At 39.3% G+C, this 12,771-nt stretch overlaps 1 protein-coding gene across 1 annotated transcript in view; it reads right to left on the bottom strand.

Moving 5' to 3' along the window:
- The window catches only part of LOC137759783 (ELKS/Rab6-interacting/CAST family member 1-like), a 901,087-nt gene that overhangs the window by 176,267 nt on the left and 712,049 nt on the right, over positions 1 to 12,771 (bottom strand). Inside the window, 1 exon segment of the mRNA XM_068536391.1 lies at positions 11,367 to 11,395. Within this exon segment, the coding sequence (XP_068392492.1) occupies positions 11,367 to 11,395 (29 nt within the window).

Here is a 12,771-nt window from a genome sequence, read left to right as displayed (position 1 = left end):
GCTAGCAGCCCTGATTTCACTGTTATTATTTGTACTGTGTGAAATGATTTTCATATTGGCAAGTATGGGATCTCTGAAACTGTGCACTCTTCCTATCTACCATGGTACATACGATTATTTGCCCATGCACGCTCTGAGGGGCAATGCGGTACAATGAAAGGAGCCCTGAGCTTGAGTCAAAACCAGTTCTAGTGCCAGCTCTGCCACTATCTGGCTGAAGACCTTGGACCACACTTTAGGTCTAAGTTTACTCATTAATTTATTTAATAACCATGATTTGATCACAGACCGAAAAGAACACAACATTGCTCAGCTGTAAAAGGGGGGAAACTAGACCTAGTTTATAGAACTGGTGTTAGATTTAAATGAGATAATGGGTGTACTTTGCATCCAAGACACATTGGTGCTAGTCTTCTTCTACCGCAACTATCAGGCACTGTGTTCAGTCTAAAACACCATTGCAGGGAGCACCCTGGAAGCCCTCATCTCGTTTGTCATCACTGGGTAAAGCCTCTTGCCTCTTAGTCGGTAAAATCCATGAAGGCCAGGATTTTCTTCTTTCTAATACACAGACGCATCCTCTGAACCTGCATGTGCCTCAGCATCTAGTAAGCACTTAATAAATAATTGTTGAATGAATAAATTCTCTTTTACTCCTTAAAATAACTCTGGATCAACTAATATTTTTACCATTTTACAGTGAGGAGGCTGAATAATGAGATAAACTGTCTATAAAATCAGGTGATAAGGCCCTTCCAATTCCACAATGCTATCTATAGTTGTTATATTTTCCAATAGTTCATCATTATACCATTCTTCCTAAATAATTGCTACTTACTCACATTTATTTATTGGTTATTGCTTAAATAATAGCAAGAGTCTCAAACTATAAAATCTACTCCTATCTTTAAAGAAAATAAAATATTTGAACCATAAAAAAAACATTTGTTTATAAGAAAACTTTATTCTCACATCTACACACGAACTATCTAATGAGGTTATTCTTTTTTTTTTTTTTTCTTTTTTTTTTTAATGAGGTTATCCTTAAGAAACTCTTCCGGGCTTCCCTGGTGGCGCAGTGGTTGAGAATCTGCCTGCTAATGCAGGGGACGCGGGTTCGAGCCCTGGTCTGGGAAGATCCCACATGCCATGGAGCAACTGGGCCCGTGAGCCACAATTACCGAGCCTGCGCGTCTGGAGCCTGTTCTCCGCAACAAGAGAGGCCGCGATAGTGTAAGGCCCGCGCACCGCGATGAGGAGTGGCCCCCGCTTGCCGCAACTAGAGAAAGCCCTCGCACAGAAACGAAGACCCAACACAGCCATAAATAAATAAATAAATAAATAAATAAATAAACAAACAAACAAACAAATAAATAAATAAATAACTGATTGAAGGACTTTAAAAAAAAAAAAAAAAGAAACTCTTCCAAGTAGTTTTCCCAACCTAAACTTCCATATACTTTTCCCCAAATAAGAAGCGAAATAAACAGTCAGTCAAGAGTGATATTAAAAACATGGGGGCAATCCTGTCCCTAAAACATTTCTTCACCAAAATTTGGATTCTTTCACTTTAAGAGCAGCAAGATCATCTTTTTTACTATGTTTCAGAAGATAACTGTAGCTTCCCTAGTCTGGGGCCCTAAATGAGAAAGACCTCGGTTAGATGCAGCCAATGTCACAGGGTCTCCTGGCTCTGAATCAGTATTTTCACACACTCCCAATCATAAATGCCCCAGAGACCTCCTATCCCCAAAACTGACACTGCTGTATCTCAAGTTCAGGTTTACAGAATGATGGCCTCCTCCAAGGCCTTCCTTAGAAAACGTATTCCCAAATTTGCCATCTCACCTCATGCTTCCTTCTCCAAAAGCAGCCTACTCTTTACCACTCATAAGTCTTCTCTTCTAAAGGGCTCAATGTATATTGGGGCACTCAGCAGATATTACACTCTACTCCATCAAAAGGATCTCATAAATTTGTTTTAATTTAGTAATTAACATTCCTCTAGACTCGCAGAAGTGTTGAGGGCAAAGTCATAACGCTTTTAATGGCAAAATCAAACTGTAAGCCCAGGTCAGACTTCACATCTAATGCTGTTGCTGGCAGACCCAGTGATTTTGAGACCGAGCAAGATGATTTTATCATTAAGGCATCACCACTGCTGTGCAGGGAATTTCTCTTTCATTACACCTCAGCTCCCTCCCACCTCAAAACGCTGCGTAGAGTTCTAACGTACTCTGAAACCACAGTAACTTATGACAGAGCAGCCATCATGATGACCTGTAAGTCATCAAGATACGTATCAACCACTGGCTATGTTATTAATACTTGAAGTATCAAATTTGCTAAGGAAGCAAAAAGGAGCTTCATTCTTCCTCAAGGGGAATCAGAAACCAGTATGTTCAAGAGAGGATTTCCATAGGAAAACCGCCCCTGCCTCAGACAGCACCTACCATCAACATGTTTATGGGCAAACACAGTATCAGAAAAACATGCTGTGAGTCTTAGAAACAGCATATGCCTCATTTCATACGGGCTGCTATGGTGCTAGGCATTGTTTTTTGGTTTTGTTTTTTTTACTGCATTTCAGAGAAATAACCGTAAAATGAAGGTCTATAACCAGCATATAACACAATAAACAACAGCATCAACTTCTGCACCCTTTTTGTGAATGGTTTCCCTATGCTTTAATTGAAAATGTAAGTTTTAATATGCTTTGTGTTTTCTCTCAAAATAGTTTGGGACCAATTCTATTCTAAGACTTCTGTATTTACCATCTCCATCCAAGGTCCAAAGATTACAGAATTTACAAATGAAGGACACCCCCTACACACACACACACACACAGACGTCAGTAATAGAGGAGCTATGACAACAAAATTCCTGAATGACAGAAAGAAACACAGAGGACAGTGGCTTGAAACAGCAATGGTGGTCACCACAAGCTTTGTCCTAGAGTTCAGCTCAGGTCTTTCTGAAAGCCTGGACCAAAAATTCACAAAAACAAGAAGCAGTAACACAGTTCACATAACTTTCCTGAGCTTAAATGTATAATAGATCCGGGTAACTGTCCAACCTAGGTTGTATCTTCAGGGAATCTCAAACTCTCATAAAAAACCAAGGTTTCTGGCTCAAGAAAAGGCTTAAAGTTAGAGATGAGCATTGTTAAATCACTGGTTCCTATTCATATTTCAACCCTTGAAATAACGTTTCACTACTTGTCTCAGTCACCAGCGACTCTAGTCTGTCTTGAGAAAGCTCACACGCCTCCCTGGACTCAGCCATCTCCTTCTCACCGACAGGTCAGGTCCAATACAACCAAAGCTTAATTCACTTCAAAAGATATGTGAACTATTATTCAAGGACAGTAGCTGTCTGTTCACAGAAGCTTCATCCACATCAAGGCAGCTGAGTTTGTGAGCTTGATTTTTGTATTCTTCTTTCATTCTGTCAAAATTCAAGCTTACAGATATTTCTGCTTTCAGTCTATTCTTTAATAAATGTCCCGCTCAGTGTAAGACAGGACTCAGAGTTTCAATGACATAACTGTATATTTTCCCAAGAAAATTGTTTATGTACCTTTCCATAAATGTTTTAACTTTTTCACCTAGAATATAAAATCCTTGAAGAAAATGTCTGTCTTCTATAGTTTAGCAAGATACATGCTCAACACAATTTCCAAATCACCTTTAGTACCAATTTTAACCATGAAGAACACTGAAAATTCTACTGTAAATTATCAAATATATGGTAGCAAATATATAAATGAAATTCTTCTGTCATTTAGTACAAAGAAGAGAGATACAAATACAGGATAATTTCTCAAATGAGTTTCAACTACTTAATGTGCTACTTTAAAGCATATTCACAAACAATAGAAATAATCAATCTGAAGAACTGGATTCATCTCTATACACAGGGGACATTTTTATACAGTTTCTCGAAGAATTAGCCACACAAGCACAATAGGTACCATAAAGATTAAAAGAAAGTAACTGCATTAAAAATACTTCAGTTTATTAAAAGGAACGGTTCCTATTTTATATGTATACACATCTATTTTTATAGAAAAGAACACATCTATTTTTATTCTAATTTCCATGACTCACTCCCCACCCATTCACCGATGAGATAGATAACAGTTGATCCTATTTTTCACCTTTTAAGTTATTCTACCTGGAGAAATAAAATTCATCACTGTCCCATGTTATTTTCCCTCCCCTTTGGACATTTATCCACTAAATAAACATCTACTACCCACTGCTGTTAAGCAGTGTGCTGGGTCCTGGGGCTCCATCCCAGTCTCCTCCGCTGGTTTCCCCTATTTGCCCCAATTTCTAAGCGCTGAAGTGTTCCAGGACTCAGCCCTGTCTCATCCTCAAGTCAGTCTACACATGCTCACTTGGTGGTCTCAGCTAGTCTCCTGGTCTAATTAGCATCTATCCTATGCTGACCACCCCCATATTTATATATACTGCAGACCTCTTTCCTGGGCTCCAGTTTCACATATGGACTCACCAACTCATCTCATCCTCTGCCAATAGATGTTTTACAGATCTCGAACGTTTAACAGGCCCAACTAACTCCAGATCTTCTCCACCAAACCTCCTTTCAAAGGATGAACTTGATGACAACTTCGTCCTTCTAGTTAGTGAGGCTGAAATCCTTGAAATCATCCTGACACCTCTTTCTGTCATACCCCACATCCAAGCTATCAACAAACCTCTCTTGGAAGGCTGGCCAAGGAGACACTTTGACGTAAGCTTCTGCCCAATCCTGACGCCTCTGCCTCCCTCCCACTATGTTGTTCCCAAGGGCACATGCTTACAAGTATTCTACACACTAAACCCTGTCTGAGTCTACTTCCCAAATGATCCAAATGCTTCAAGTCTTCACTACAAACATCCATTACAATATTGTGCATACAACAGCTTATCCCTACTAGAAGTAAAACAAAGGATGATTTTAGCTGATCTATGTGTAGAATCATATAGTTATAGATTCAGAGATTAAGGATATTTCTTGTCTTCTTTACAAGGACACTGAATGCCTCATGCTGCCTTACTACTCTTTTTGTTTATCCTCCATGCAGCAATGAAAGGCTTTAAATAAATCTTATCCATTCAAGTCCAACTGGTATTTTTTCTTTCTCTTCCCTGAGGAGCATCTTTTTTCTATACTACCACTTCTCTATTACTTCAGTTATTCACTGCATTTAGTTGTTTATCTTATTTTTTTCAGAAGTATTCCTTCATAACAAGGAGGTGCTAAAAACCTCATTTCACAAGTAGGTATGAAAAAGAAATATCTGGAACACCTTTCCTAAAAAGAAATCCAAAGGTAGCTAATTTAGTACATAAGCCTTTAGGAAAGCATTAGAAGAAAGTAAGACAAAGTCAAATATTAACAATTTACTGAACATAAATTCTCATTACACAAAATAGTATCTCTCCTTATAACTTCAAAATATTAATAGGGCAACACAGCAAAATATCAAGGGTCAGATGCAGCTAGACTACAAAATGTTATGTTTTTATTTTAGAAGTATGTTTTTTATTATTGCTGAAACGAGAATTTTAGAAAAAAAACTACCATCAGTTTCTTAACATGTAATTTATTTGTAAAAGTCAACCAAAACAATCTGAATTCAATCATCAGCTCAGGAAGCAGCTTCCATGACATTTTTTTCCCCTAAATGCTAAATGACACAGGCAGCGATAAAATATGCAAAGAACCATGTCACAGAAGATGTCTGACAATTTTGATAAATGATGATAAACTGTGATGTAGAACAGCCGTTTGTAAGCTACTGTTTTCAAAAACATGTATTTTAATGATGATTTTTGCCAAATATCATTTTAGAGAGATAGTCTGTAATAAAACCATTGACAAACAAAATTGGTACCTTATTATAAATTAGAACAGAAATGTATTTAAGTTTTCAGCAAACTTGTAATTTTGCTTTAAATGAGAATGCATTTTAGATCCAGTCAGTTCCTTACAATGTTAAACACAGTCATCATCTGACCCAGAAATCCCACTCCGAGGTATAAAACAGAAATTAAAACATACTTTCACACAAACCCTTGAACATGAATGTTCATACATGCAACATTATTCATAAAAGACAAGAAGTGCAAACAACCCAAATGTCCATCAAGTGACATATAATATCAATAGAACAGAATATTATTCAGCAATAAGAAGGAATAAAGTACTGATACATGCTACAATACGGATGAACCTTGAAAATATTATATTAAGGAAGCCAGTCACAAGAGGCTACACATCATTATGTTTATATGAAATATAAATTCTATTTATATGAAATGCCCAGAATAGGCAAATCCATAGAAATAAGATGTAGATAAGTGGTTGCCTAGGGTTGAGAGTGTAGAGGGAATGGAGAATAATTGCTAATGGATATAGGGGTGCTTTCTGGGGTAATGAAATGTTCTAGAATTGTGCACCGTGATGGCTGCACAACTCTCTGGCTATACACAACCTCTGAATTGTACACTTTAAGTGGGTGAACTGTATGTGAACTACATCTCAAAAAAGCTATTTAAAATGCCAGTTAAAAAGGCCAGTCATGGGCTTTCCTGGTGGTGCAGTGGTATAGAATCCACTTGCCAATGCAGGGGACACGGGTTCGAGCCCTGGTCCAGGAAGATCTCACATGCTGCGGAGCAACTAAGCCCACGAGCCACAACTACTGAGCCCAAGTGCCACAACTACTGAAGCCCGCGCGCCTAGAGCCCACGCACCGCAATGAAGAGTAGTCCCCGCTCGCCGCAACTAGAGAAAGCCCACGCACAGCAACAAAGACCCAACGCAGCCAAAAATAAATAAATAAATAAATTTACTTTTTAACAACAGGGCCGGTCATGTTGTAGCTGTTTATAACTTGTATAGACTTTTCAAAGCCTAAATCCCTAATTACCAAAATATGTTTCTTACTGTCCACAAACCTCATTTCATTTCCTTACATAAAACCATCTGCCTATTCCACTATAAATACTACACGTAGTGAAAGAAAGTGCTTCTAAAATTAAATCATGTTTTCAAAACAGATTTCTCCTTAATATATTTAATTTTAATGATTCGCATGTGCATTATCCACACTTTCCATTAACTATGGTTAAATTTTCAATCTCAGATAAGTATCCCCCAATACAAAAGCACAGTAACAGGCCATTCCTCTCCCAACACAAGCTGTGTGGACTAAATTTTTAACGTATTAGCTTGAATTTTAAAAAGCAAAATTAAGGAGGCAGATCTGTAAGAAAAGCAAGCACATGAAGTCTCAGAATTTGAGAATGGAAAATATTTTCAAGATTGATCCTCTTCAGGACTACCGAAACTTTAATATCTAAGAACTAACCCCAGGAATTTTGTGATATTCTCATATCACCTTACTTTTTAAATTTTTATTGGAGTATAGTTGATTTACAATGCTGTGTTACTTTCTGCTATACATACCTTACTATTTTGCCTTATTATTTATATTTACATTAAGTTGATTCCTTTCCTTTTTTTTCTTTTTAACTTAGCAATGTATGACACAACATAAGTGAACTTACGGGTTTGGTAAGCTATCTGTACTAGTCTAACAAACATTACAATAAATAAAATTTTAAATGGTGATGTGTCTATCACTTAAAAACATCTTGCACATGATCAGTACTACATCTACCACACTATGGGAAACACTGTTCTAGTTTTAGCTTCTAATTTTATGGGTGAGAAAGTTGAACTTCCTGGTGACTCTCAGAAGTCTGTGCACATCAGAACCTCCTGGAGGGTTTGTGTTAAAATAGAGAGTGCCGGGCTCTTCCCCAAGAGCGTAGGTCTGGGGTAAGGTCTGAGAATTTACGTTTCTAACAAATATCTAAGTGGTACTAATGCTGCTGGCCCAGGGACCGCCCTTCAAAAACCACTGACCAAAACCTACTAACCCCAAATTAGTCAGACCAGAAATTAAACTAGAACCCAATCTTCTCTTAGATGCTCTTATAATTATATGCTCTATCAAACATGTTTAATGTTGCTGAATTTTATTCACCTTTCACTTAATTTTACTCTTTTCAATAAAGGTGATTATTAAATGCTAAAGATCAGGTTTATACATTTTTAAGACTTAAGAGTTGTTATAAAATAGTGATTAATGGGGCTTCCCTGGTGGTGCAGTGGTTGAGAATCCGCCTGCCAATGCAGGGGACACGGGTTCGAGCCCTGGTCTGGGAAGATCCCACATGCCACGGAGCAACTGGGCCCGTGAGCCACAACTACTGAGCCTGCGCGTCTGGAGCCTGTGCTCCGCAAAAAGAGAGGCCGCGATAGTGAGAGGCCAGCGCACTGCGATGAAGAGTGGCCCCCGCTCTCCACAACTGGAGAAAGCCCTCGCACAGAAACGAAGACCCAACACAGCCAAAAATAAATAAATAAATTTATAAAAAAATAGTGATTAATAAAAATTTAAGGAAAAGAACATTACAATCACCTTTGAGGACCCTGAATCCCTTTTCTTGTTCACATACCCTCCATTAGTCCTTTGAGATAAACATTATCTTCAAGTTTGTGTCTTATCATTCACTTGCTTTTCTTGTTAATTTTCTCATAGCTATATCTCTAAATAACATATTGTTTAGGTTGTATGTTCTGAGCTTTATACTATATCTTTTTATGCTATTTGCTTTTTTATTCAATATGATGTTTTTGAGATGTAGCCCTCGGTTTTTATCAGTAATTCATTGCTTTCATGGCGGGACACTATTTCATCTACAAGAAAACAGCACTAAAATTGTTGACTTTTTTTTTCATTTTGAAAAAATCAGAGGTAAAAAAGAAGTTGCAAAAATAGTACACAGAAGTCCTAGGTATGCTTCATCCAGTTTCCTCCAATGGTTACATCTTACCTAACTATATTACAGTATCAAAACCAGCAAACTGGTTTTGGGACAATGCTTGTGTATAGTTTCATGCCATTTTATTATATATGCAACTCTCAATTTTTAAGTTCTTTTTTCTTTTTTTTTTTTCTCGCGGGCCGCCCAGGCCGCGAGACCAAGGGCCGCGGGGGCCGAGCCGGCGCGCCGCCCCCGCCCCGCCTCAGGCCGCCCGCGCTTGGGCCGCCACCCGGCGACGCGAGGCCAGTCCCACCCCGCCCCCACCCCCACCCCCACCGCCGGCCCGGGGGTCGCTCACCTTCCGCGTTGCCCCAGACCACCATGCCCGGGCACAGCCGCCTCCTCCGGCCTCGCTGGCCCCGCCGCCGCCACACGGTGCCCTCGCCTGGGGCGGGGAGAAGGGCCGGGGAAGGAGTCCCACCGCCGCGCCGCGGTCCACGCTCGCCCCACGCTCGCAGCGGCCACCCTGAGCGCGCCCAATGGCTGCTCTGTCCCTCCCCCTCCGACGGGCGCGCGCGCCGCGGCTCCGCCCCGCCCCTCCCCCTGCGGCGGCCGGCACGCTCCCAGGCTCCTCCCCGCCCTTCCCCACCCGCGGCGGTTCCGGCCCCGGCTCGCACTCCGCCCCGCGCTGCGCAAGTGCCCGCCTCGCGCCTAGCCTCGGGCGACCCTGAACCACCGGCGCGGCGCCCCTCCCAGGCCCGCCCGCCGAGGTCAGCCCCTCCGCTGCACGTGACCGTCTCGCTCGCGGGGGCGGAGAGGAGCGCGGCGCCGGCCCGCCTTCCGCATCCCGAGACCTGCGCGCCTCCCGCTGGGGTTGATGCGCTGTTCTCCTCTCTGCGAGTCCCCGCCCCGCGCTGCACTCCCCAGTCCGGGAGGACACTAGTTCAGGGACTGACCATGCTGAATCAAGATCATTCTAGTGATATTAATGAATATCTGAGTTACTTCCTTTATTCACCCCCCCCCCCCGCCAATTAAAGACAATGCTCCTACCTATTAGAAAAATGAAAATCCAAACACTGACAGCCCCGAATACTTGCAAGAATGTGAAGTAATAGGAACGCTCATTCATTGCTGGTGGGAATGCAAAATAGTACAGCCATTCTGGAAGAGAGTTTGGCAGTGTCTTACAAAACTAAACATACTCTTACTATACGATCCAGCAATCGGACTCCTTGGTATTTACACAAAGGAGTTGAAAAATTATGTCCACATAAAAAACCTGGACACAGATGTTTCATAGCAGCTTTATTCATAATTGCCAAAACTTGGAAGCCACCAAGATGCCCTTCGGTAGATGAATGGGTAAACAAACTGGTGCATCCAGATAATGGAATATTATTCAGCACTAAAAAGAAATAAGCCATCAACCCATGAAAAGATATGCAAGAACTTTAAATGCTTATTACTAAGTGAAAGAAGCCAATCTGAAAGGCTACATACTCTGATTCCAACTAAGTGATACCATAATGGTGGATAATGTCATTAGTCAAAACCCATAGAACATACAACACCAAGCGTGAATCCTAATGTAAACTATGGACTTTGGGTGCTAATGAAGTGTAAATGTAGATTCATCAATTGTAACAAATATACTTCTCTGCTGAGTAGTTGATAATGGTGGAGGCTATACATATGTGGGAACAGGGGGTACATGGGAAATCCCTGTACCTTTCACTCAATGTTGTTGTGAACATAAAACTGCTCTAAAAAAATAAAGTCTACAAACTTTAAGCTATAAGATGAATAAGTTCTGAGGTTCTAATGTATAGCATGGTGACTAGTTGATAACACTGCAATGTATAACTATAATTTGCTAAGAGAACTTAAAGGTTGACCCCAAAACATATACATATATATTTATATATTCCTCTTTACCATAAATGTACGGCTGTGCGCCTGGCTTCTCTAATCTCTTCCAATCATCTATTTTTATTTCTGCTCAGTACCATGCTGTCTTAATTGGTAGAGTTTTATAATAGCGAGTCTTAATATCTAGTAGGTCAAAAATCCCCAATTCACTCTTCCATTTGCTGTTAAGAATCAGCTCGCATGTTCTATGTGGGGGAGGGAGGTGAAGGAAATTCATTTTAGTTTCATAAAACCTCTAAAACAATTTGGGGAGAATCACATCTTCTGTAGATTGAAATTTTCTATTGAAATAAGATTTATTTCTCCATTCCTTTAGTTTTTCTTAAGTGTCTTTGTTCTATAATTTTCTCCATATAGTTGTTGCCTATTCTTGCTAGAGTTATTCCTAGGTACTTTATAATTGTGATAATATTATAAATGGTATCTCATTGCCTTTTCTAAATAGTTGTAGCAGAGTACAGAAATGCAATTGATTTTGTATATTGATTTTGTTTGCAGTATACTTGCTAACCACTTTTATTCATTCGAATACTTCATCTGTAGATTCTTTTGGTTTTTCTACAGGGACAAGATATCCTCAATGACTAGTGATAGCAGTTTCTTCTTCTCCAATGCTAAGAATTCTTCTTTTTCTTCCTGTGTAAGACTTCCTATATAATGCTGCAAAGAAGGATTATCTTATCTTGTTGGTGAAAGGCGTCTTATCTTGTTTCCAATATTAAAAAAGAATGTTTTCAATGTTTCACCATTAAATATCACATCTGCTGAATATTTATACCTTCTAATGATAGTCTGTTCATTTTGTATCATGAATAGATACTGAATGTTATGGAATGCATTTTCTACATCTCCTGAGATTAAATTTTTTTTTAAATCAAGAATTCAGTGGGGGACAGATGGATTGAGAGTTTGGGGTTAGCAGACGCAAACTATTATATATAGGATGGATAAACAACAAGGTCCTACTATACAGCACAGGGAACTAAACTCAATATCCTGTGATAAACCATAATGGAAAAGTATGAGAAAGAATGCATATATATGGAACTGAGTCTCTTTGCTGTACAGCAGAAATTAACATTGTAAATCAACTGTACTTCAATAAAAAACTTACTCTGCATCCATAATGTGTCACACTGTTCTAGACAGTAGAGGTAAAGCAGTGACCAAACAGATGAAAACACTTGCCCTCAGGGAGTTCACCTTGTATTAAAGGAGAACAAACACAATGAATAAATAAAATGCATAGTTTGTTACATATTGATCAACACAAAAGACAAAAATGAAGTAGAGAGGGGAACAGGTAGTGTGGGGAAGGAGGTCTGCAACTTCAAATGCAGTGGTAGGAATGGGTGTCATTGACAAAATGACATCTGGCAAGAGCCTGCAAGCAGAAACAAGAGCATAGCTTGTATGCAGTAAGCACTGCAAGGCAATATGAAGTTCTGTTACAAATTCTGTGAAGGAAAAGTGAATTTCTGAGTAGGTTCACTGGAAAAGATAAATGTTAACATACTATTTTAGTTGCTAATTCCCTATCACAAGCAATGAAGCTTAAAAATCTTACATCAACTATTAAGTAAATTAAAAAAACCGCTGAAACCATTATAACCACCAGTAGTACCAAAGTAGCATTCTTATTAAAAGTATGAAAATAACCATTGCAATATAGAATACAGAAAGATAACAAAAATTACTCTGTTGTTCAAAGTAAATTATTATAAAATTTCAACTTGGGTCACAGAAGCCTATCAAAAAAATAAGTATGGGAAAAGCATAAATGGAAAAAAGAAATATTCACAAGTACAAGACCTAAAACTCATTGTAAGTACTCCCCATAAGTTATCTGACCCAATCCAGGACTAACACTCTAAAGAAACATGAAAACAAAAAGACAATCACTCAGAGACCAGATGACAGAAAGAGGAAAGGAATCGTTTCAAAGATGTGTTACAGAAAGTTCAAGTACAAAATTTTCAAATTAATATTG

Source organism: Eschrichtius robustus, chromosome 2 (genome assembly GCF_028021215.1).
Source record: "Eschrichtius robustus isolate mEscRob2 chromosome 2, mEscRob2.pri, whole genome shotgun sequence".
In the NCBI taxonomy this organism is placed as follows: Eukaryota; Metazoa; Chordata; class Mammalia; order Artiodactyla; family Eschrichtiidae; genus Eschrichtius; species Eschrichtius robustus.
Note: the sequence above shows the minus strand (reverse complement) of the source record. Positions and strands in the feature narration are given on the sequence as shown.